This window comes from Carcharhinus amblyrhynchos, chromosome 8 (genome assembly GCF_965287045.1).
Source record: "Carcharhinus amblyrhynchos chromosome 8, sCarAmb.v2.hapA, whole genome shotgun sequence".
Classification (NCBI taxonomy): Eukaryota; Metazoa; Chordata; class Chondrichthyes; order Carcharhiniformes; family Carcharhinidae; genus Carcharhinus; species Carcharhinus amblyrhynchos.
Genome location: NC_137331.1, coordinates 88474112 through 88500908, shown reverse-complemented (window position 1 = coordinate 88500908; position 26797 = coordinate 88474112). Strand labels below are relative to the sequence as shown.

Here is a 26797-nt window from a genome sequence, read left to right as displayed (position 1 = left end):
TATTTTAATAGGTGTTTTTTCCAGGTCCTACAAAGCTGACTCATTACCATTGTCAACTATGGCAATGAACATTAGCAGGCTACTCAACTGTAGGGGCATTGTGGCCAAGCAACGGTGCATCTTTGTACAACATGGACATCCAAATGTTCACAGCAGTGATGCCAGACAGAGTCCTAACCAATTTTATCCCTTGAACAGAACAGTGAAGCCAACTGTAGCATCTCTACCAGAGCACTGACTAACAGCAACTAATTTAAGTATTCTCTTTCTTACTTTGAAATGCAACAAGATAGATTAGCATTAGTACTCAAACAGTTAAAGCTCAATTTGAAACTTACTGAATCTATTCTGCAGCACCCATATATTGTTCCAAAAGAAACTTTAAAAAGTAAAAAAGCTCAAACATACCTTGTAGTATTCAAGTCAAATTTTGCTTCAAAAAACTTTATTATGTGTTCATTTTCCTCTTGGGGGACCATTTTCTGTGCATATTTCAATAAAAAGAAATCGTGAATTCCAGGGTTGAAGTCACAGTCATAGTGACAAACAAACAACTATGAAAAACAGGCCAAGACAGACATATGCCGAAATTCTACTGCCCCATGCGTCACAGAATCGGAGCGGGCGAGGGATGAACAACAGATGCATCTGTTGAACTCAGGCTGGTATTCTGGTCTCGCTCGAGCGAGGTTGTAAAATCCTGCCCATGGTATCTACTTTGCATCAGATGAGCAATTACCTACCACCTCACCTCAACTGACTTTAATTATCTTTAATTTTCTAACATTGATCTGCTCTTGCAGAGAGTATGGTTCCCACTCAGATAACTGCTATGAACAGTACTGCAGTGTAAAAGGATAAGTGTACAGCCAAATGTAATGTTTACTTCAGTTTCATAAAGTCACTGGGATGGCGCCTGCAAAATGCTGCCATTTGGATTGAATACTATAAAATACAATATTAATTTATTGTGCTTCAGTTTTCATTCATATGTTTTGGGTTCAAAGAAGTATACTAGTGTTCTTGCCTCAGCCACTTTCAGCTGCTTTGTCAATGACCTTTCTACCGTCATAAGGTCAGAAGAGGGGATGTACGCTGATGATTTCACAATGTTCAGCACCATTTGTGAATCCTCAGGTACTAAAGCAGTCCATGTTCAAATACAGAAAGACCTGGACAATATCCAGGCTTGGGCTGACAAATGGCAAGGAACACTCACACTAAACAAGTGCCAAGCAATTATTATCTCCAACAAGAGACAATCTAATCATTGCCCTTTGACATTCAATGGCATTACCATCATTGAATCCCCTACTATCAACGTTCTGGAGGTAATCACTGACCAGAAAGTTAACTGGACTTACCATATACATACTGTGGTTGCAGGAGCAGGTCAGAGGTTACAAATCCTGTGGTGAACAACTCACTTCCCAACTCCCCAAAGCCTGTCCACAATCTACAAGGCACAAATCAGGAGTGTGATGGAATACTTCCCCCTTGCCTGGATGAGGGCAGCTCCAGTAACACTCAAGAAGCTTGACAGCATCCAGGACAAAGCAGCCAGCTTGGTTGACACTCCTTCCACAAATATCCACTTCCTCCATCACCGATGGACAGTAGCAACAAGCGTGTACCATCTACAAGATGCACTATAGGGACTCACCAAAGTTCCTCATATAGCACCTTCCAAACCCATGGCGTGTACCATCTAGAAGGATAAGGGCAGCAGATGCATGAGAACACAACTGCAAGTTCGCCTTCAAGTCACTCACCATCCTGATTGGAAATATATTGCTGTTCCTAAATCGTGGAACACTCTACCTAACACAACTATGGGTGTATCTACGCCACTTGGAGTGCAGTGGCTCAAGAAGGCTGCTCACCACCACTTTCACAAGGGCAATTATAGAACATAGAACACTACAGCACAAACAGGTCCTTCGGCCCACAAGTTGCACCGATCACATCAATACCTACCAATCCATAGACCTTTCTATAACCCCCAATCCCATTAAATCCCATATACTCATCCAGAAGTCTTTTAAAAGACCCCAGCGAGTTCGCCTCCACCACCACTGACGGCAGCCAATTCCATTCACTCACCACCCTCTGAGTGAAAAACCTACCCCTAACATCATTATGGATGGGCACTGAATGCTGGACTAGTTAGCAAAGTCCACATCGCTTAATTGAATTGTTCCTCTGTTCAAGAAGGGCAGAAGAGACAATCCAGGAAATTGCAGGCCTGTGAGCCTTACATCAGTGGTGGGGAAATTATTGGAGAAGATTCTTAGGATAGGATGCACTCACATCTGGAAAAGAATAGGCTTATTGATGATAGGCAGCATGGATTTGTGAAGGGGAGGTCGTGTCTCACAAACTTGATTGAGTCCTTTGAAGAAGTGACAAGAAAAATTGACCAGGACAGAGCAGTGGATGCTGTATACATGGACTTTAGTAAAGCTTTTGATAAGGTTCCTCAAGACAGGCTGATGCAGAAGATAAAGTCATATGGAATCTGAAGTGAGCTGATAAAACAGATATAAAAGGAGTAGAGCATTAGTCACTGGGGACCCCATAGTTAGGGGGACAGATAGGAGATTCTGTGGGAACAAGGGAGACTTGCGGTTGGTGTGTTGCCTCCCAGGTGCCAGGATCCGTGATGTCTCAGATCATGTTTTCGGGATCTTTAAGGGGAGGGGGACCATCCACAAGTCGTGGTCCATAAAGGCACCAACGACATAAGTAGAAAAAGGGATGGGGATGTAAGGCAGAAATTAAAGGAGTTAGGGTGGAAGCTTAGAGCTAGAACAAACAGAGTTGTTATCTCTGGTTTGTTGCCCATGCCATGTGCTAGCAAGCCGAGGAATAGGGAGAGAGAGAGCAGTTGAACATGTGGCTACAGGGATGGTACAGGATGGAGCGATTCAGATACCTGGATAATTGGGTCTCATTCTGGGGTAAGTGGGGCCTCTACAAATGGGATGGTCTACACCTGAACGATAGTAGTCATGATGTGGGTATGCCGGCGTTGGACTGGCGTAAACACAGTAAAAAGTCTGACAACACCAGGTTTTAGTCCAACCTATTTATTTGATAATATTCTCACTAGCTTTCGAGGGGACAGCCTCTTCGTCAGGTGAATGGAGAGTTCTGGCCTCAGACAGAGCATATAAAGCACAGACAGTTTAGAGATTACTGATTAAAATGCGAATCCTTACACCTAACCTGCTGTTCAAGACCTGAAGTGGCTGACAATGTGAGTGGTAGGAGCACTGATCACAGTTTAAAGAGATGTGTATTGTCTCCAGACAGTACAGTAAGTGAGGTTTTGCAAACCCAGGCAAGTCACGGGGGTTACAGATAGTGCGACATGAACCCAAGATCCCTGTTGAGACCGTCCTCATGTGTGCGGAACTTGGCTATCAGTCTCTGCTCAGCGACTCTGCGCTGTCGTGTGTCGTGAAGGCCGCCTTGGAGAATGCTTACCCGAAGGTCAGAGGCTGAATGCCCGTGACCACTGAAGTGTTCGCCAACAGGAAGGGAACAGTCTTGCCTGGTGACTGTCGAGCGATGTTCATTCATCCGTTGTCGTAGCGTCTGCATGGTCTCCCCAATGTACCATGCTTCGGGACATCCTTTCTTGCAACGTATCAGGTAGACAATGTTGGCCGAGTTGCAAGAGTATTCACCATGTACCTGGTGGATGGTATTCTCACGTGTGATGATGGTGTCCATGTCGATGATCCGGCATGTCTTGCAGAGGTTGCTGTGACAGGGTTGTGTGGTATTGTGGTCACTGTTCTCCTGAAGGCTGGGTAGTTTGCTGCGAACAATGGTCTGTTTGAGGTTGTGTGGTTGTCTGAAAGCAAGAAGTGGGGGTGTGGGGATGGCCCTGGCGCCAGGGCCATCCCCACACCCCCACTTCTTGCTTTCAGACAACCACACAACCTCAAACAGACCATTGTTCGCAGCAAACTACCCAGCCTTCAGGAGAACAGTGACCACAATACCACACAACCCTGTCACAGCAACCTCTGCAAGACATGCCGGATCATCGACATGGACACCATCATCACACGTGAGAATACCATCCACCAGGTACATGGTAAATACTCTTGCAACTCGGCCAACATTGTCTACCTGATACGTTGCAAGAAAGGATGTCCCGAAGCATGGTACATTGGGGAGACCATGCAGACGCTACGACAACGGATGAATGAACATCGCTCGACAGTCACCAGGCAAGACTGTTCCCTTCCTGTTGGCGAACACTTCAGTGGTCACGGGCATTCAGCCTCTGACCTTCGGGTAAGCATTCTCCAAGGCGGCCTTCACGACACACGACAGCGCAGAGTCGCTGAGCAGAGACTGATAGCCAAGTTCCGCACACATGAGGACGGTCTCAACAGGGATCTTGGGTTCATGTCGCACTATCTGTAACCCCCGTGACTTGCCTGGGTTTGCAAAACCTCACTTACTGTACTGTCTGGAGACAATACACATCTCTTTAAACTGTGATCAGTGCTCCTACCACTCACATTGTCAGCCACTTCAGGTCTTGAACAGCAGGTTAGGTGTAAGGATTCGCATTTTAATCAGTAATCTCTAAACTGTCTGTGCTTTATATGCTCTGTCTGAGGCCAGAACTCTCCATTCACCTGACGAAGAGGCTGTCCCCTCGAAAGCTAGTGAGAATATTATCAAATAAATAGGTTGGACTAAAACCTGGTGTTGTCAGACTTTTTACTGTGTCTACACCTGAACCACAGGGGTACCAATACCCTGGGAAAGAAATTTGCTAATGCTCTTCGGGAGGGTTTAATTCAGCAGGAGGATGGGAACCTGAATTGTAGCTCCAGTGTATAGGAGGTTGAGAGTAGAGAAGTCATGAATATGGTTTCAAGGTCACAGGAGTGTACCGACAGGCAGGAAGGTGGCTCGGAGTGTGTCTACTTCAACGCCAGGAGCATCCAGGATAAGGTGGGTGAACTTGCAGCACGGATTGGTACCTGGGACTTTGATGTTGTGGCCATTTCAGAGACATGGCCACAACAGAGCAGGGTCAGGAATGGTTGTTGCAGGTTCCAGGGTTTAGATGTTTCAGTAAGATCAGGGAAGGTAGTAAAAGAGGGGAGGTATGGATTGTTAGTCAAGGACAGTATTATGGTGGCAGAAAGGATGTTTGATGAGGGCTCGTCTACTGAGGTAGTATGGGCTGAGGTTAGAAACAGGAAAGGAGAGGTCACCCTGTTGGGAGTTTTCAGTTCCAGCAGATGTAGAGGAAAGGATTGCAAAGATGATTCTGGATAGGAATGAAAGTAACAGGGTAGTTGTTATGAGGGACTTTAACTTTACAAATATTGACAGGAAATGCTATGGTTCGAGTATGTTAGAGGGGTCAGTTTTTGTCCAATGTGTGCAGGGGGGTTTCCTGACACAGTATATAGATAGGCCAATAAGAGGCAAGGCCACATTGGATTTGGTACTGGGTAATGAACCAAGCCAGGTGTTAGATTTGAAGGTAGGAGAGCACTTTGGTGATAGTGACCACAATTCGGTTACATTTACTTTAGCGATGGAAAGATTAGGTATACACCGCAGAGTTATAGCTGGGGGAAAGGAAATTATGATGTGATTAGGTGAGATTTAGGATGCATAGGATGTGGAAGAAAACTGCAGGGGATGGGCACAATTGAAATGTGGAGCTTGTTCATGGAACAGCTACTGCATGTCCTTGATAAGTATGTACCTGCCAGGCAGACAGGAAGATGGTCGAGCGAGAGAACCGTGGTTTACTAAAGAAGTTGAATCTCTTGTGAAGAGGAAGAAAGAAAATTATGTAAAGATGAGACATGAAGGCTCAGTTAGGGCGCTTGAGAGTTACAAGTTAGCCAGGAAGGACCTAAAGAGAGAGCTAAGAACAGCCAGGAGGGGACATGAGAAGTCTTTGGCAGGTAGGATCAAGGAAAACCCTAAAGCTTTCTATAGATATGTCAGGAATAAAAGAATGACTAGGGTAAGATTAGGGCCAGTGAAGGATAGTAGTGGGAAGTTGTGCGTGGAGTCTGAAGAGGTAGGAGAGGGGCTAAGTGAATATTTTTCATCAGTATTCACACAGGAAAAAGGCGATGTTGTCAAGGAGAATATTGAAATACAGGCTATTAGATGAGTCGGGATGGAGATTCATAAGGAGGAGGTGTTAGCAATTCTGAAGGTGTGAAAATAGATAAGTCCCCTCAGCCACATGGGATTTATCCTGGGATTCTCTGGGAAGCTAGGGAGGAGATTACAGAGCCTTTGGCTTTGATCTTTATGTCATCATTGTCTACAGGAATAGTGCCAGAAGACTGGAGGATAGCAAATGTTGTCCCCCTGTTCAAGAAGGGGAGTACAGACAACTCTGGTAATTATAGACCAGTGAGCCTTACTTCTGTTGTGGGCAAAGTTTTGGAAAATATTGTAAGAGACAGGATTTATAATCATCTAGAAAGGAATAAGTTGATTAGGGATAGTCAACACGGTTTTGTGAAGGGTAGGTCGTGCCTCACAAACCTTATTGAATTCTTTGAGAAAGTGACCAAAGAGGTGGATGAGGGTAAAGCCATTACTTGTGTCTTCCACTATGAAGACCGACACAAAATACCTATTCAATGCCTCAGCTATTTTTTCATTTCCAGTTATTACATCTCCCCGTGCATCCTGTACAGTTCTGGGCACCACATTACTGGAAGGATACTGGTGCATTGGAAAGTGTGCAGAAGAGATTTACCAGGATGTTGCCTGGTTTGGAGGATATGGGCTATGAAGAAAGGTAGAGTGGATAGTCAAAATCTTTTTCCCAGGGTCGAAGAGTTAATGACTCGAGGGTGTAGGTTGAAAGTGAGAAGGGGGAAGTTTAAAAGAGATGCAAGGGGCAGGTTTTTTACAAAGAGGATGGTGAATGCCTGGAACGCACTGCCAGAGGAGGTGGTGGAAGCAGATTGTACAGCAATGTTCAAGAGGCATCTGGATAGATACATGAATAGGTGGGGAATAGAGGGATATAGACTAAGTGGAGGCAAGAATATATTAGATTAGAGAGGCATCTGTGTGGGCCCAGACTTGGTGGGCCAAAGAGCCTTTTCCTGTGCTGTACTGTTATTTGTTCTTTGAACAAAAAATGGTATTTGTCTTCTAAAAAGAGATTCAGTTAACTGGGAAGAATATACAATCCAATCAAAGAAGAGATTCATATGATGATTTTTTGCTTCGCCATTCTGAAATAGATTTTTTTCCTTATGTTTCACTATTTCACTATTCTAATTTTTGTCAGAAATTACGCTGAGAAATATTCACATTTCTTCAGTACTTAGCTTTCTGGCAAATGAGACAATCTCTTTGTACATAATCATCTCCCTTTTGTGTTATATTTTCTGTCATCAATACACATGGGGATCAATCCATTGTTTTAAAATCAAAAGAATCACGGTGCTGCAAATACAAAATGAAAATATTCAGGGATGAAAAATAGTTCAAGTAGAATTTTGCCTATTAATCAGCAAAATACTGAACCATTCAGACCAGAAATCCAGGATTTAATTTCTTATTTGTGTTCAGTTAGCTGATCTTGGCTGGAGATCATTTAGGTTGTTGTAACTGGTTCTTGGGCTACAGAAACTAAAATTAGACAAGGTTTCTATTCACGATTATGGTCCATTGTAAAGTACGTAAATTTAAACATTGGATTAGGATGGGACTGGGTTTGGCTGGGGTGCCCTCCACAGTTGAAATAGCCTATAAGTGCTTACCCTCTATGGCTAGGACCAGCCAGAAATAATGGGCACTGTATACAATTACACAAAACCTTACTCCAGCAATAAGCGGAAAAGATACAACGCAAGATCTCAATCAGGATAGGAGCGGCAGGGTTATCAGTTGGCCGAAGTATAGGGAGTGCAAAAAAAGTCAACCATTATTCCCAGCACAATGTCAAGGTGATGCTTGTGTGAAGGATCTTCACACAAAACCGATCTTCTACTTAACCCACACAGTTTACAAAGTAAACTTTTTGCATGCATTCAAGTCCAGTGAATGCAAGCAACTTTTTTTCAGGAAAGAATGTCTAAATAGGGAATAAAACTGCACTCAGGTTTTTGCAAACATTTGTTTACAAGATGTGGGCATCACTGGCTAGGCCAGCATTTATTGTCCATCCCAAGTTGCTCTTGAAAAGAGGGAGGTGAGCTGCTTTTTTGAACTGCTGCAGTCCCTATGGTGTAGGTACATCCACAGTGCTGGTAGGGAGGGAGTTCCTGGATTTTAACCCAGCAACAGTGATGGAGTTCCAAGTCAGGACGGCAAGCGGCTTGGAGGAAAACCTCGGGTATCTGCTGCCCTTGTCTTCTTGGATGGTCGTAGTCATGGGTTTGGATGGTGCTGCCTAAGGAGCTTGCTGAGTTCCTCTCAAACTCGAGAATCAGAAACATACTGACATGCCACAAAACAGGGCAACTTTCTACTCTAAGATCCAACCATGAAGCTTCAAGAAATGAATGGTGTTGCTGTTAAAATGAGAATGACAGAACAAAAACAGAGAGATATGAAGTGAGCCAGGATAAGATTGGCGATGACACAATTGACCTCAATGTAGTGAATTAGAGGGGGTAAAAAGAGAAACAATCCTGACTGCTATCCAGCCATACTCACTGGAAGGCACTTTGAATGAGCATAGCATTAGGCTTAGCTGTGCTGCTACCCAAGAAGACCTGAATATCAATACTCATTGTCTTATTTTTCGTCACAAATAAAGAATGGCTCCTTCAATGAAGGTAAATGTCATGACAAGTAGACCTCTTCTCAGGAGAGGAATGTGGCAAATTCAAAATTTTAAATATCTAGAAATATTCAATACAGGGTAAACATAATATTGTGCAATAATTATGTAAGGTTTCATCCTTACATAAAGCTTATTCCAGATATTTGTGACAAGGTTACTCAATGTTTGCCATGCAAACAAACAGAAAGTCTTTATCTGCATGAGGGACATGCCATGAAGAACAAAGCCTTCGGGGCAAGAGTAGGCTATTTAGCTCTGTGTGTTACTGAAATAAAGAATAATCTGGTCTTCAGCAAATGAAGTGCAAAATAATAATGACAAAACTACATACCCGACTGCAAGAGATCATACTTACCTTTATTACAAGATTTAAAGTGACTGAAACTGTGAACACCAAGTAGAAATGAAGCAACAATTTCATCAGCCTGGCTGCAAAGTGACCTTTTTTCAGGTTTTGCTGTTAAATAAAAGGGGAAATTAGTTAGTTTTAAACACCTCTAGTAGTTGTATCACAGCTCATGACATTTTCAACTAATTCTCCTTCATAAAGCAAATTTGACTGCTTCTATGATCAATGCTACTCAAAATACAGGGTTGGACTTTCATGCCCCTGCCACATCAGAACAGAGTTGGGCCGGATATAAAAATGGCAGGCCCTAGTTGCAAGGTTCCTTTCCCCATTCCTGCCGTTTAGCGTTTTTAAGGGTGTAGGATAAGAATGCGGGTCATAATGCAACAATCTCAAAGGCAGATTACTGCCTGAATGGCTGTAAATTGGAAGAGGGGAGTGTGCAGCAGAACCTGGGTGTCCTTGTGCACCAGTCACTGAAGGTAAGCACGCAGATGCAGCAGACAGTAAAAAAGGCAAATGGCATGTTGGCCTTCATTGTGAGGGGTTTTGAATACGGGAACAGCGATGTGTTGTTGCAATTATATAGGGCCTTGGTGAGGCCAAACCTAGAGCATTGTGTGCAGTTTTGGTCTCCTTTTCTGAAGAAGGATGTTCCTGCACTTGAGGGAATGCAGTGAAGGTTTATCAGGCTGATTCCGGGGTTGGCGGGACTGACGTATGAGGAGATTGACTAGGTTAGGGTTGTTTTTGCTGGAGTTCAGACAAATGAGGGGAGATCTTAGAGACTTATAAAATTCTAACAAGACTAGGTAGGGGGGATGCAGGGAGGATATTCCCAATGATGGATGAGTCCAGAATCAGGGGTCCCAGCCTGAGGATTCAGGGTAGACCATTTAGGATGGAGGTGAGGAGACATTCTTTCACCCAAAGAGTGGTGAGCCTGTGGAATTCATTATCGCAGGAAGTAGTCAATGCCAAAACACTGAATGCATTCAAGAGGCGGCTGGATATAGCATTTGGGGCGAATGGGATCAAAGGTAAGGGGAGAAAGCAGAATTAGGCTCAGAAGTGAGTTGGATGATCAGCTATGATCGTAATAAATGGCAGAATAAGCTCAAAGGGCCTCCTCCTATCTTCTATGTTGTTTTATAATCTCGTCTTTGCCTATTCTATTGCAGGGGTGGGCATTTAGACCCCCCACTATTTTCATAGAGCCAGGCTTTCGATGATAGCACGGTTCATGACACCTCAGAGGTGTCATTGGGAATCCTAGTCTGGAGTTGGAACCTTGTGACTGGGAAGTTCAAAAGGTGTTGACAACTTCATATATCATTACTAGATGTTGTATGATAAATTAGGTATGTTTTAAATGCAGTGATTGATGATAGGGATTGGTTTAGAGAAGGTAAGTGACCATTATTAGATTGACAAACAATGTGAAAGCAGAAAGTCTTCAGATGCATTAATTTATTTAGTGGATAAAGTGCTTCTCTACATTAATGAGTATCAAGATCCAAGATTTCAATGTGTCAGCTGCGCCCTGTGACTAGATTTTTACATTGATTGACCAAGAAGCCATTGTTCAGCCTTTGAAATACTTGGACAGATGGTGGACTTACCTGATTGACAGCCCAGACACCTGCTCAACCTTTGAAGCTGTGGAACAGCTGGTTCAGTTCTTTGATTGACAGCCCAACTGTTCCATTATTTTTAATGCATTCTGGAGGTATTGTTGCCACAGTTCTGCAACGGAATTGCATTATGAACACTTGGCTGTGCTCTAAACCCCACAAAAGGGTTCAGCTAATTAGGGTTGTTGATGGAACCGTCAAAGTTACAGTGATCTTTGTTTTGAGCTTCGTGAGCTCCTAAAAGTGTTATGTTTTTGAAGAATCTTTTGAATGGAAATTTGTTTATTCTGACAGTTTCATGAGCATTGCAAGGTCTTCCCAATGTTACTAGAGAGATCATGAATTCTGTCTATGTTACGTGTATGGGACAGGAAATAAGTGGGAGAATGAACGTGTATGTACAGGGCATGGGAATGGGTGGAGGCTGAGCAAGGAGAGGTGAGATCTAAGGTGTCTAACACATGGACAGAACTGGGCCGAGGACACTGTGAATGGAGGCAGACCTTCTACCCTGCCTGCCTCAACATTGTCCACCTCTATTCCTACCTCAAGCCTGCTTCCGGAGGCATGGCCTCAACTCCAGCCCATCCACATCCGGTTGCCATGAAAATAGCAGAGATGGGCACTGCCGGGCAGGTGTTAGGATAGCAACATTGGAAAATAGTCCAACTTGAGATTCTAACCTTTACACTGAAAATCTGGGCCAAAGCATCACAACCAACAAAGCTGGCTTTTATTAAATTGTCAAATATGAAATCAGCACTAATCAAAATGTTAAAACTAAATGAAGGAGTTTCAAAGCCAAAACTATTACCTGAATGTACTTTGCAAGGTGAGAGCCACCAATGAAGCTTAACAATGGGGAAGCCAACAAGGCAGAGTTCCTGAACTGGATAAAATATCCCAGTGCAAGGCACACTAAATACATCCTGTAGACATCAGTCACCTACAACAGAAAACCAAGAATCATCCTTAACCATTTCACAACTACAACTGCATCCCTACACTAACATAAAAGATTAAAAAAACTACACAAGCACACGCACGCACTCGCACACAGACACAGCGAAAGACTCTGTGTTCAGTATATTTTATTATTTCTACTCAGGCAGGTGACAAAAATAATTATCATGCATTGTGTTGGTTTTTAGAATTTTTTATAAAATATGTATTTTGCTTTCTGCAACCCACTTTATAAAGATAAACAGAATCAGAAAAAAAAACCTCACAAATATGGTGTATTGGATTTGGAAGATTTCAGCTTGTAAATGAATACGGAAAACTCTCCAAAACTTGCATTAATAATCCAGACCGATTGAGGACAATCATGAAGTCCATCATTTTAGCTTTCTGTTTCACAGGGCAGAATATTACAGCCCTGCCACAGTGTAGCTGGGGCTGAAAAATGTGGAGAGGCATTCAGAACCAGAAAATTCTGTTGGCGGAAGCGGCTGTAAAATTTCATTCAAAACTGTTTAACAATCCTGCAGTCCTACCTACTGCACTATAGAAAATAATGCAGTACCCAACTAAATGTTCCAAGTTATTGGTAATGCCCAGGAATGCAATTACTGAATTCATTCACTCTTTTGTTGATATTGTATCTTCCCAACCAACCAGCACAAAAGAATCTCTAATCAAGTGCTATCTTCTACAAGTCAGTACACACAATTGCATATAGACAAATATGTATTATTGTTATGTGCCTGTTTTGCACAACCCAAGAGTCTCAGATGAAGCCAGAGAGTCTGATTTTTTTTTAAGTTTATTTATCAGCGTCACAAGTAGACTTACATAACACCGCAATGAAGTTACTGTGAAAATCCCCCCTGTCACCACATTCCGGCACCTGTTCGGGTACACTGGGGGACAATTTAGCATGGCCAATGCACCTAATCTGTGGGACAGTGGGAGGAAACTGGAGCACCCAGAGGAAACCTATGCAGACACAAGGAGAACGTGCAGACTCTGCACAGATAGTGATCCAAGCTGGAAATCGAACCCTGGCCCCTGGCGCTGTGAGGCAGCAGTAATAACCACTGTGCCACGGTGCCACCCCGCGTGCAGTCCATTTCACAGTGATACAAGCATTAAACCCATTTGCTTGCAAAAGATTCCAGCTAGGGTCAATCAACATGCTTTGGGTTTTGGAGCAATCATGCTAGACCCAGCAACATTAACACTTCTTGGGCTGGGAAGTACAGTTCTGAGTCAGTGTCACACAATCCATCTGATTCAGTTGCTTTTACAGCCAGTTTCTACATCAACTAGAGGAACATGGTGACAAAAGTTCAGACTGCCAAGCCTTGACATCACCAAGCACATTCCACAATTACAAGATTTTCCTTCAGTACATTTGTAACAATTTGCAAATTAATTAACCTTGACCACCACCGTTACCAAAATGCAACATGGTCAATATGTACTGATCAGTTCTGATTAACTTAATCTGATCTAAGGGGGAGCTTTTTCAGCCCCTCTTTCTTCCCCAAGAAGAATTTATTTCCCACATACCTTGCGGCTTTGAATTAGATCCAGGCAATCCAACAGGAAAACACTGAGGGCTTGTACAAATAATACATAATGGCTAATCTCCCACATCATTATAAAGGCAAAAGTAGATGCAGACATCAGAAGATATGAAAACATCTAGGACAGGAGGAAACAGCAACATTAGCTTTGTTACCCAAGATCCTAGACACAATTCTCAGTATAAGCATGTACAAAATTAGATAATTTACTATATACTACACAGTTCTTTAGGAAAATACTATACAGTACAATGTTTTTATGGGAAGAAAATATATAGTTATCAGTTGTGAGGGAAATATTGCTAGATTGCTAGGGAATGAGGCTGTAAGAGTGGATGAAAAAAGTTTAAGAAACCATTTGAAAATAAGAATTAAGAGTTTAAAATGGAAGTGATTTAGGAAGAGAGTTTCAAAAGGGGAAGGATGGGTGGCAGAGGTAGAGCAGAGATGAGGAACTGTTTCTAGTTAGCAAAAGGAGTGAAGAATGTGCTAGACATCAGAATTAAAGGAATGGTGAGCTTTCAGAGGGCTGTAGGGGATTATCAAGATAGAGTGGGGTGAGGACATGGAAGGATTCGAACATAAGGATGAGAAATTTCAATTGGAGGCACAGCTGGACCGAATGTCATAGAATCATAGAACCCTACAGTGCAGAAAGAGGCCATTCGGCCCATTCAGTCTGCATTGACCACAATCCCACCCAGGTCTTACCCCCATATCCCTACATATTTTACCCGCTATTTCCTCTAACCTGCGCACCTCAGGACACTAAGGGGCAATTTTAGCATGGCCAATCAACCTAACCCGCATATGTTTGGACTGTGGGAAGAAACCGGAGCACCCAGAGGAAACCCACACAGACACGAGGAGAATGTGCAATCTCCACAGTGACCCAAGCCAGGAATCGAACCCAGGTCCCTGGAGCTGTGAAGCAGCAGTGCTAACCACTGTGATACCATGCTGTCAAATTAGGTCAGCATGCACAGGGGTGATGGGTAACCAGGGTTGGTCTGAGTTGGGTAATGGGCAACAGAGTTTTACATCAGCTCAATCAAAGTGGACGATGGTATGTGTCAAGTGATATCTCCTGAATTCTGCCTGAATTGGTTGGCTTGATTATTAAAAGGTTAAAGTGGAGACTCAAGTTGTGTAACTTGGAAGAAGGCATGATCTATTTATACTTACAAACAATGACCAGGGCAACTGTGCTGACGGCCAATAGACTGTAGTGTTCTATGTTCTATGTTCTAAGTCACAGGGAGGTATTAAGAATGTCAGCTTTCATAAATGGTTATAAATTAAACTGTCTATTCCTTTCCAAGATGAAATGAGTTGGGAGTCAAAAGGACAGCTAATTAGCATTTCTACCTACTCACTAGGCCCATAGCATTAGAGATGGGCTAAGACTGGAAGTGTCCATTGCAAGCCAGTACACTATCAACTTACAAGTTTTTTAAGCTACCACTGAACCTCAGAGGTCAGTCTGCAAGAACCTGTGTAAAGAAACAGCCGAGAAAAATAGAAGCGGCTAGCCCTGCAGCTTAAGTAGAGAGAATGCCCAGTCAGTCGTTAGATAGGAGGGAGTTCATGATCAGATTAAGAAGACCGACTTTGTGAGGATTTAAACAAGACTAGAAGATTTGCCTAGCTTGGTTAGAGGTAAGAAGGTCCAATTCAACCCTCATCGTGAAAATCAGTTTGGGGGTTAGAAGTTATCCAGCTGAAAAAGGAAAATAGAAACATGTCATCAGGAGTTAAGAATATCTTTGCACTGGTTTCTGTAGAATAAAGTGTACACTTAAAGGACAGAGTCATAGAATCTGAATCATAGAATCTCTACAGTGCAGAAGGCGGCCACTCGGCCTATTGAGTCTGCACTGACTACCATCCTACACAGGCTCTGTTCCACACAAATTTACCCTGTGAATCTCCTGACATTTAGTCGCAATTTAGCATGGCCAATCAACCTAACCTGCATTTCTTTGGACTATGGAAAGAAACCAGCATCACCCAGAGGAAACCCACACAGATACAGGGAGAACATGCAAACTCCACACAGACAGTGATCCAAGCTGGAATTGAACCTGGATCCTTGCGTTGTGAGGCAGCAGTGCTAACTACTGTGCCACTGTGCCATCTTAAAGTGAAGTATAACTAAGGAGGAGGGATTTCTGTGGTTTTAAAAGTTAAATGGGGGATATTTCTTCTATAGTTTTGAGTAAATGTTGCCTATTAGATAACATTTATATAAGATTGCTTTTAGTTTGTTTATTACGGCAAAAGTCTTAAAACTTGAAATCTTGTCATGTGATCCTTCTAGTCAGACACTAAAAATTTTAATATGATTCTAAATGTTGTCAGTCTCTCCAGGGATCTCAACAACCGCATATAATTTACAAGACAGCTTAGAGATAGGATCTACATGAGTGGTTGGTAGCCAAAGCAAGGTTAGCACAAGTGCTAGTCTATCTGAGGGTACATTCACATACAGGTTCTGCTGCAGAGGACTCAGATGAGCGCTGCTATGGAGTGGACTAATGTAATAATCGTACCAAGGCCAGTCTTCCATCACGAATCACCATTTTATTCACAGTGAGACGTGAGCACCATTCAATGCAGAATCGGTCCAAGTCTATTGACTATCAGCGTGAGTGAAGCCAGCTGATTTTAAACCCCCCACTGCTCCTTCCTTATTGGATGAGCTTTCACTCCCCTAATAGGGGAGCTCATATTCAAAGAGGCCTATAGGGAGACAAAAAACAAAGAACAAAGAACAACCCAGCACGGGAAACAGGCCCTTCGGCCCATCGAGCCCGCACCGCCATTTTAACATTGTGAGTTCCCTCTTCCACCCGTGACCCTTGTCTACGCTTATGGCACTCCACATTGGAAACCAGATTGAGGGGAGACTAATTTAGGGACAATTTGTTACACCAATTAGCCTAAGACCTACTGAAGATCCCTCATGGCCATTACAACATCACTCCCCCCTCAAGTCTGTTTCTTCCCCTGCACCCCCGCCATGGGAGAGTCTTTTGCATCTTAGTGATTGGTCTGGTATTGCTGGAGGCAGGACCGGACCGGGGTATGATGCAGATGGGAGACCTTTGCTCCTGAGGAGAAAGCTGCAAATTCACACACTCTCACTCTTCCTAAGGTCTCATTTCAGTAAGGATGCCAGTCTCTTCCCCTTCCATATTGGAATCCATATCCTCATCACACGGAGGGGCCGGTGTGGGGTCAACCTTCATTAGTGGCTCAATGCTGGCAGTGGCCATCCCCATGGCTGGTAATGATGCTTGTACCAGCGTGGACTCCCTATTCCGGGAATGGTCCAGGTGTTTTCTGAAAATCTTGCCCTGTATTTGGACTTCATAGGACAGGGAGCTCCCATTTTCGCTGTTACAATCCTGGGGACCCAACTGAGGCCTGTCCCCAAAGTTCCTCATGTGCACTGGGTGGCCAATTTTGAATGTTCTGTCTGTCCTTACAGAATCATGATTCTTCTTCTACTTCTCTTCTTGGAACTCCACGCTCCCCGCCAGGTTTGGTGATAGTAAGCTTAATCTTGTCCAAAGCCTCCATTTCATTAACAATTCTGCTGGGGTGATTCCTATCGTTGTGTGAGGGGGAGTCCTATAGTCGAATAAAGAATACACCAGTTTGGTCTCTACGGATGCTACAGGGTGCCGAGCTTAAAAGTTTGCACCATTCATTTAGCCAACCCATTCGATGGCGGGTGATAAGGTGCTGTTCTAATGTGTTTGATTCCATTGGAATGCGTGAAGGTCTGAAACTTGGTACAAGTAAAGGCAGTGCCAATGTCAGAAACCCAGATTTCAGATGTCCCATCCGTGGAGAAACCTTGTCATAGTTTCTCAATGGCATCATGGGAAGTGATGGAATTCATCCTATGCATCTCCAACCATTTGGAATGCACGTCAACTATAATCAGTAACATGGAACCCATAAAACACCCAATGGAGTCTACACACACTCACACACTCTGACTGTATCACAACTTGGTATGGTTCCTGCTCTGCCCAAGACCACAAGAAACTAGAAATGGTCATGAATAAAGCCCAGTCCATCACGCAAACCAGCCTCCTATCTATTGACTCTGTCTACACTTTCTGCTGTCTCGGCAAAGCAGCCAGCATAATTATGATCCCACGCACCCCGGATATACTCTCTCACACCTTCTTCCGTCAGGAAAAGATACAAAAGTCTGAGGTCATGTACCAACTGACTCAAGAACTGCTTCTTCCCTGCTACCAATTTCAACCCAGTCTTTGATTGTAGCCACGCAGCAGTAACCTATGATGTCCTCCCCCACATAACATATCTCTACGGGTCATTTGGCAGTATCTGAATGCATGCACATTCTACAGCTTCACCGTTTTTTGTTGGGAAAGAACAATACCGAAAGGGCAATAAGAAGCAATGAGAAACTCGAATACACAGAACAGGGACTTGAGCTAAAAATTGGTACACAGCAATAAACCACTAATGTGTATTAATTTAAGTCATAACATGGTCTTTAAATTTGGTTTTGGTCTACTTAGCTGCCCTGAGCACATATTCATAAATGTTGGCTGTGCCTGGGAGGCAGCAGGATTATTGTTCACATGACAGCACCAAATATGTATACATGTTTGGAGCTGTAGTCGGTGGTGGTAGAGGCGGACTCGCTGGGGTATTTTAAAAGACTTCTGGATGAGTATATGGGATCTAATGGCATTGGAAGTTACAGATAGTTCTGTGGCTTGGTAGGTATAGATGTGATCGGCGCAACTTGTGGGCCAAAGGGCCTGTTTGTGCTGTAGTGTTCTATGTTCTATGTTCTATGTACCATCAGACTTTTGAATGGACCTACCTCACATTAAGCTGATCTTTCTCTACACTCTAGCTATGACTGCAACACTACATTCTGTACTCTCTTGATTTCTTCTCAATGAACAGTATGCTTTATTTGTATAGAAGGCAAGAAACAATACTTTGCACTGTACACTAATACATATGGCAATAATAAATCAAATCCAAAAAAAAACACCCCGGGACTACAAGGCCATTCCCATACAGTGGCTGAAGGGGGAGGAGTGGGTTTGATTCTCTTGACATGACTCACACTGTCTAACCAAATCAGTAATGTCTGAATCAAGGCCGGGCCACCATACATAACTCCTGGCTAGCATTTTCATCTTTGAAATCCCGGGATGGCTATGGTATAATGCTATAAGTATCCAACATCACCCTGTGCGAGGGATAGCTATGCAGGAACCCTAGAGGATAAGGCCATCCTCAATACCAAGCTCATCTTTCTTTGTTCAGTAATGCTTCATTTCATCTGAAGGCTGTCCTCTGAATCCCCCATATAGTATTATGTTTTTTTAATTCACTTGGGACTGGGTCCTTTCCAGCCTTGATTTGCCCCGCAGTATCAGCAAGATGTCCAAAACATTGAGGCTCATCATGACCTCTTCCATAGCTTGTTGTGAAGTTGGGCTTATGGGCAATGGCAAATGACTCAATGCATTAGCGTTAGCTACCCAACTCTGGGGGGTTGGGGGGGGGCGGTTTCTAGGAGGTATTCATAAGCCGCCAATAACAAGACCCAATATTGTATCCAGGCAGAGGCAATGTGTGCGTGGGGGGCATTGCTTTGCCTTCTTTAAAATATCCCAGCAGTGGTTTATGATCAGTCACTATGAAAAAATGTCTACCACAGACATACTGATGGAAGTTTTTAAATGCTGAAAACAACTGCCAGTCCCTTTTCTTGATCTGGGAATACCTCTGCTTAGCCTCTGAGGGGGTCCTAGATGTGCACGCAATAGGCTTCTCTGTCCCAGTTCTCCAGCATTGTGCCAGTACTGCGCCAATCCCATAAGGGAGAGGGGGCAATCGCATGTCAAGATAGGGTCGATTTTGGGGTCAAAGTGTGTTATTAAATTAGAGGACAAAAGTTCCTGATTAATTCTGTTATGATTCAGGCCAAAAACTCTGAAGTGTTTTATGGAGCCCTCCTGGATCATAAGTTTTGTCTCTTGAACTTGTCTAGGATAAGTATGATATGTTTTACTTTAGGTTTGATTCAAGTGACCTGCTAGGGAGATTTTATCAAACAAAGTTTATTTAAGAATATAGTTAACGCGTATAGTAAGAAAATTAGCAAGAACTTTTATCAATTACAAATAAGAAACAGAACAACCACTATAATGTATAATCCTCAACAAATTTATCTAATGTGTTCCAATCAAACCAATCCCATAGACAAAGCCCTTTTCACAAGTTTAACACAGCAAAGATGTGATACTGGACTTGAGATCTTTGGATGAAATCTGCAGTTCTCTGAATAGACTCAGAACAGTTTGAAGTCAGGATAGCTTCCCAGAACAGGGGCTGCAGGTAATCCACCAACAGCAGATTTTCTACTCCAGGAAGGCTTTCAACTAAACAGCAGAATTTCCCAAAACCAAGGAGAGAGAGAGAGAGATACTGCTTTCAGTCTGAAGTCCACTCCCTTCTAAACTAAAACACTGTTGTCAGCCAAAAACAAAAAATTAAACCTTGAATACTCCGGAAAGGAAAAAAAAACTTACCAGAACCCATGACCTTCCTCCTAACAGTGCTGAGCCATGAAGCCAATCCCAGGATAAACATGAACAACCCCCATTTCAGCTATTGAAGTCACAATAAAAGGATATCCCCAGTCAAGCCAGTAACAAATAACTTCAGCTGAGGCTGTGAGCTGAGAAACACTGAAGCTAAGAGAGCAGCAGAGATCATGACTTTTAAATACCTTTCTTAAAGATACACTAACGTCACAATTCTGTTGAAAGTCTCTAGCTGCAGCAGCCCCCTCCGCCCCCACTCTCCCAGGCCACCTTTGATATTTCCATAGTAGGGCATGCAGGGAGGCCAGCAAAGAAGCAATAAACTTCCCCTAATAATTCAATAATCCCAAGAAGGATTTCAATTCCATGGGATTCTTTGGAATTGGCTCCTCCTTAAGGCCCTCACCTCATCTTCCAGATGAAGGTCCTTGCCATCTGCCCAATAGCCCAAATAGATCACAGCACTAACTCGGGAGACACATTTTCCCCTTTTCAGGTGTACCCTGACCTCTGAAAATCGCCGTAAGACCTCTTCCCGGTTAGCTAGATGTTTGCATTTCAAAATTCCTATGACTAAGACATTGTTCAAATATAACACTTTCTGAAGTAACCCTTGGAGTATATTCTCTACGACTCATTGAAAAATGGTGCATGCAGGTGAGAGCCCAAAAGGCAGGTGAATGTTCTCGTATAGGCCTTTGTGTGTATAAATTGTTACGTACTTTCGGGAAGGCTCGTCTGATTCAAGTTGGAGGTACACATGGCTGATGTCCCCCCCCCCGCCAAAATTAAGTGGATGTACAGGTCTTCAATCTGGGGCATGGGATAAATGTCAAGTTAAAATCTTTATTGAGTGTAAGCTTATAGTCTCCACAAAGTCAGACTGACTTATCTGACTTAAGGACAGGAGCAACAGGTGTGGCCCACTCTGCAAACTGAATGAGTCTTATAATGCCCAGTTTTCCAGGCATTCCAGTTCTGACATGACCTTTTCCAATAGGGAGTATGGAACCGATCTCACTCCAAAATACTTTGGCGTAGCATCAGGGTCAATGTAAATCTTAGCTTTGGCACCTTTTATTTTGTAAAAATTCTGACAACACCAGGTTTAAGTCCAACCGATTTATTTGATGGTAAACTCACAAGCTTTTGAGGTTAAGCTCTTCTTCAGGTGAATGGAGAGTTCTGGCCTCAGACAGAGCACATGAAGCACAGACAGTTTACAAACTACTGATTAGAATGCAAATCTTTACACCTAACCTGCTGTTCAAGTCTTAAAGTGGCCGACAATATGAGTGGAAGGAGCACTGATCACAGGTTAAAGAGATGTGTATTGTCTCCAGACAGTACAGTAAGTGAGGTTCTGCAAACCCAGGCAGGTCATGGGGGTTACAGATAGTGCGACATGAACCCAAGATCCCTGTTGAGACCGTCCTCATGTGTGCGGAACTTGGCTATCAGTCTCTGCTCAGCGACCCTGTGCTGTCGTGTGTCGTGAAGGCCGCCTTGGAGAATGGTTACCCAAAGGTCATTCTCCAAGGCGGCCTTCACAACACACGACAGCGCAGAGTCACTGAGCAGAGACTGATAGCCAAGTTCCGCACATATGAGGACGGTCTCAACAAGGGTCTTGGGTTCATGTCGCACTATCTGTAACCCCTGTGACTTGCCTGGGTTTGCAAAACCACACTTACTGTACTGTCTGGAGACAATACACATCTCTTTAACCTGTGATCAGTGCTCCTTCCACTCACACTGTCGGCCACTTTAAGACTTGAACAGCAGGTTAGGTGTAAAGATTCGCATCCTAATCAGTAATCTGTAAGCTGTCTGTGCTTTATATGCTCTGTCTGAGGCCAGAACTCTTCATTCACCTGAAGAAGAGCTTAACCTCGGAAGCTTGTGAGTTTACAATCAAATAAATCGGTTGGACTTAAACCTGGTGTTGTCAGACTTCTTACTGTGTTTACCCCAGTCCAACGCCGGCATATCCACATCATGTCCTTTTATTTTCCTAAGCTCTTCTTGGAAGACTTCAGAGTACTTACTGGTGACTTTGTACAGTCCTGCAGTGCCTAACCTAATGATCGCCGGCCGATTCAGTCTGATGTGTTGGAACCAATCTCTCCCTGTTAGGCTAGGTCCTTATCCCCATACAATGATGAGTGCAAGTTGAGCAGGCTGCTGCTTATAAGTCACTAGGCTCACCATGGCGCCCTTTATTTGCCACAGCTCCCCTGTGTTGTGGCCAGCCTGGCCTTGTGCTTTCTAAGTTCAGGAGCTGAATATCAACCCAGAGTTGATCATAAGTCTCCTCCCCGATAACAGAGATTGCAGTCCTCATATCCACTCCTATTTTAATGGGTGGCCATTTACTAACAACTCCACCATTATGGGGGCAACTTTTGTCCTGGAGATGCCATTTAATTGCATTGCCCTCATTGTGGGCCTTTCTGCCAGCTACAGTCTGGTATTGGCCTTGGCCTTTTCTCAAAATAGCATGTGTTATGACTATCCCCATCACTTACCCTTGATTGTGGTCTTCTTCAGTGCTTGCAATAGTCTGCCATTTGGCACCCACAATCTTCTGGAATATGCTTCCGAGGAGTCTGAAGGCTGTCCCTGACTTCCCTTGATTGCCTGGTGATGCAACTCATGTACCATTGCTGCCAGGGACACAGATATTTTACCGATACCATCGTTCTCGGTTGAGGGATGTACAGTGCATGAGACGCATTCCCTCCAATTTGAGGACATGGCTATCTGACGTTTCCTATAATTCCTCAGCTCCTTTCTCTGCAATCTCCAATGATAGAGCTATCACAATGGTGTACAAGTTGAGTTCCACCAATAATTATTTTTTAGACTGTCACTTCGTTAATTCCACAGACCAGTCTATCTCGCAGCATTTGTTTAGGGGTGGCCTGAATTCCGTGCACTTTGCTAATTTTTGCAGCCTGTTCAACTCGGTCACAGATTTCCCCAGGGGTTCACCTTGCCATGTTAAAACAGTATTGCTAAAGTATTATGGAAGATTTAGGGTCATTATAGCTTTTAACCAAGACCACAAATTCATTAAAGGTTTTGGAGTCTGGGCATCCCGGTAGGTCAGAATTACACTGAAGTTGGAACCCACATACTGTCAACAGGATCACTTTCTACTTCTCATCCCTCTCAATGTTGTTGGCCCAAAAAAAGTAATGTGTGCGGTCTGAGTATTGGACCCAGTCTTCTGTGCTTACATCAAGTTTTCCTGAAAGGGGCATGTTTCTTACTGGAGGATTGTTTGTCTCAATAGTGAAGACAATCCAGAGGGAAGTAAAAGTACTTGCTTTATTCCTCATCGCCAGTGTAATAATTTTACTGAGGCCAGTCTTCTGTCATCAATCACCCCTTCATTTACAGTGATAGTGGAACGCCCCTCAACAGCTACAGAGTGCAGATCAGTCGTGAGTCAAAGAAACTGCTGGCCTCAGTGGAGCCAGCTGATTTCAAACCCCCTACTACTCCTTCACTACATAAGAAGTCTGATGGGTTTGCACAATGAAAAACTCAGTGCATTGACAAGTCTTCAACAAAACCTAAGATGAATTTAAGTAAACTGGCAGAGGTAGCTCCAACAGCAGGCCAGAAAGAGAGGGGCAACCCCACTGTGGCCATTTAGGGAGCCACAGCTGCATTTTAAGTCTAACTGGCAACTAATTGGCTGCCGGTGGGATGCCAAACCTTTTAAAAGAGGGGAGCCCACCTCTAAGAGCTGCCAGCCAATCGGACAGTCAGCAGCTCTTCAGTTTCAGCTGTGGTCACTGGGAGCTGTGGTCACTGCTGAGACTGCACAAGCTGAGAGGGCATGGCGCTGGACGCTGTTTTGCAATGAGATGAAAGGGGTCTCAGTTTATCAGAGCCAGTTAAGCAGGCCCCAACAAGAGAAGGAGAATGGGAGGGTACTTGTGAGGGTGGATGCTGCAAGGTGACCGTTGCCACAGGAGATTACCTCTTTGGGCCACGAAGTGCCTGATTAAGAAAATACTCCACCCCCCAGAATAGTCACTAGCATTTACCAAGATTTGTTCTAACATTTGGCCGAAAACACCAGCTACTCTGCTAAAGCCCACGTTTTTTCCCATCCACCAGCCAACCTGGACTGATATGGTCCATGCCATTCACACTACACATATCATGCTTCAGAAAGTGTAGATGTGCAGAGAGTTTGATGTTCTTATACACAAATCCTTAAATGGTCACAGAACAAGTTAATAAGGGTTTAAGAAAAGTACAATGGTTGCTCATGTTTATAAACTTTGGATTGGAATATGAGAGCCAACTGAGCAAGCTATAATTTTATTAATCACCGGTTAGGCTTCAACTAGAGTGCTATGACAATTATGGGCACCATATTTCAGGAGAAGTGTGACAGTAGAGAGGTTTAACAGGATATTACCAGGGATGAGGGACTTCAGTTATCAATGGAGGTTAGAAAAATTAGGACAGTTCCTCTTGGAAGAGGAAAGCTTAACAGAGTACTTAACAGAGGCTTTCAAGATGATGAGAGGTTTTGATGGAATTAAAGGGAAAAATATTCCCTTTAGCAAGTAGGTCAACAACTAGAGGTCTTGGATTCATTTCTATTTATTTATTAGAGTCCCAAGTAGGCTTACATTAACACTGCAATGAAGTTACTGTGAAAGTTCCCTAGTCACAACAATCCAGCACCTGTTCGGGTACACTGAAGGAGAATTTACCATGGCCACTGCACCTGACCAGCACATCTTTCAGACTGTGGGAGGAAACTGGAGCACCCGGAGGAAACCCGGGGAGAACATGCAGACTACGCACAGGCAGTGACCCAAGCTGGGAATCAAACCCAGGTCCTGGGTGCTGTGAGGCACCAGTGCGAACAACTGTGTCACTATGCTGCTCCTGCTAAATTCATCAGCAGAAGACCTGGAGTGGAGGTGATGAGAATTTTTACTATTCAGAGTTGTCAGGATCAGGAATTCTTGACTTGAAATGGTGGTGGCAGCTGATTCTAGGAACAATTTTTAAAAAGAAGTTGAGGAACTTAGCGCCATGAATAAAAAACAGCGATGCAAAGTTAAGCAAGACTGCTGTTTAAAAGAGCCTGTGCAAAATGTAATTTTCTATAGCTCCATATGAATTGGTAATCTGGTCATTGTTTTCATTTGTCCTATGCTGTCTATGCAAAAAGTAGCATTTAAAAGAAAGTTAATAAGTGCATGAGGGGAAAAGGGAAAGGAAGAATATTTGATAGGGTGAGATGAAATAAGATTGGAGAAGGCAGATGTGGAGTGTAAACACCAGCACAGCCCTGCTGGGTCAAACAGCTTGTTGCAATGCTGGAAAATTCTATATATATATAGTAGTCAACATCAATGTTGTATTTGGTGCTACTCGGAGCTGAAAGTCAAAGACAGAAGTTGAAAACACAGACAGCAAGAGTATGCAGGCTTTCCATTTAGATATTGAGCATCACACTAAACATTTAATCTAAATTTGGATTACTGTATTTCACCACACTCACTTCCATAGTAGAATTAATGTTGGTCTTCAGATAGCCTGTGAGTGCTCCAACTTGTAATGCAAAATATGGTAATGCCCAATTTTCCCTTAAAGGAATGGTATGTTCCACTCTGGTTGTATCGATCCTAAAATAGATAATTAAATAAGAAGTGCATTAGATAGGGCACATGCAATTCTGAAATCTAAATGTAGGTGTCAGGCTTGGCTCAGTTGCAGTCAGAAGGTTGGATTCCGGGCCCACTCGAAAAACTGGAGCACCTAATCTAGACAGATGCACAGGTGCAGCACCAAGGGAGTCTTACATTATTGCAAGCTCCAACTTCTAGATAAAAGGTTAAACTGAACCAAAATTTTTAAGAAGTCGATGGCAAGGCAGGCTCAAGGGGCCGAGTAATCTACACCTATTATGATTGATAGTAAAGCAAAGAACTTCAAGACTGTTTTGGTTAATGTTTACTTCTAAATCAACATCAACAAAAACAGTTCATCCATCATTTACCTCGTGTGCAAATTGGCTGCAGTGTATCGCTACATTACACCAGTGACTTCAAAAGCACAACTATTAAACGTTAGGCCATCCCATTCTTATGAAAGTTTGCAGGTGAAAGATCTTGCAATAAAATAGTCACAATAAATCAACATCTGTAACGATAATCTTAGAATCCTGCAGTGCAGTAGGAGGCCAGTCGGCCCATTGAGTCTGCACCGACCACAAGCCCACCCAGGCCTATCCTCACAACCCCATGTACTTACCCTAGCTTGTCCCCCTGACACTAAGGGACAATTTGGCATGGCCAATCCGCCTAACCCGCACATCTTTGGATGTGTAGGAGGAAACAGGAGCACCCAAAGGAAACCCACACAGACACGGGGAGAACGTGCAAACACCACACAGTGACCCAAACCAGGAATCGAACCCTGGTCCCTGGGGCTGTAAGGCAATAGTGCTAACCATTGTGCCACCATGCTGCCCGTTGATACATGTTCAAATAGTTAAAGAAAAATAATTTATGAAAGTATTAAAACCATGAATTCCTGTACCATTTATATTATGAAAGAAATCCTCACCATCTCAAAGAAGCTGTTTGGTCATGACAAATGGAGTGAAGTATCTACATTGACACCTGGATTCTAAAGCAGTTTCAGTAGGTTAGAAGTTAGCAAATGTAACACTATTCAAAAAAGACGAGGGTGGGGCAAAAAGGGAACTACAGGACAATCAGCCTGACCACACGTCATTGGGAAAGTGCTGGAATCTGTTATTAAAGCGATCTTAACAATGCACTTAAACAAATATAGTATGATCA

The 26797-nt window shown here is 43.4% G+C and overlaps 1 protein-coding gene across 4 annotated transcripts in view; it reads right to left on the bottom strand.

Moving 5' to 3' along the window:
- The window catches only part of LOC145346747 (putative C-mannosyltransferase DPY19L4), a 91171-nt gene that overhangs the window by 32335 nt on the left and 32039 nt on the right, over positions 1 to 26797 (bottom strand). For all 4 annotated transcript variants that reach the window (XM_080194431.1, XM_080194430.1, XM_080194433.1 and 1 more), the window contains exons 7-11: positions 25492 to 25615; positions 13316 to 13450; positions 11616 to 11747; positions 9174 to 9275; positions 409 to 482 (exon numbers count right to left, since the gene is read on the bottom strand). In XM_080194431.1, the coding sequence (XP_080050557.1) occupies positions 409 to 482; positions 9174 to 9275; positions 11616 to 11747; positions 13316 to 13450; positions 25492 to 25615 (567 nt within the window). The remainder of the gene's footprint in view (positions 1 to 408; positions 483 to 9173; positions 9276 to 11615; positions 11748 to 13315; positions 13451 to 25491; positions 25616 to 26797) is intronic.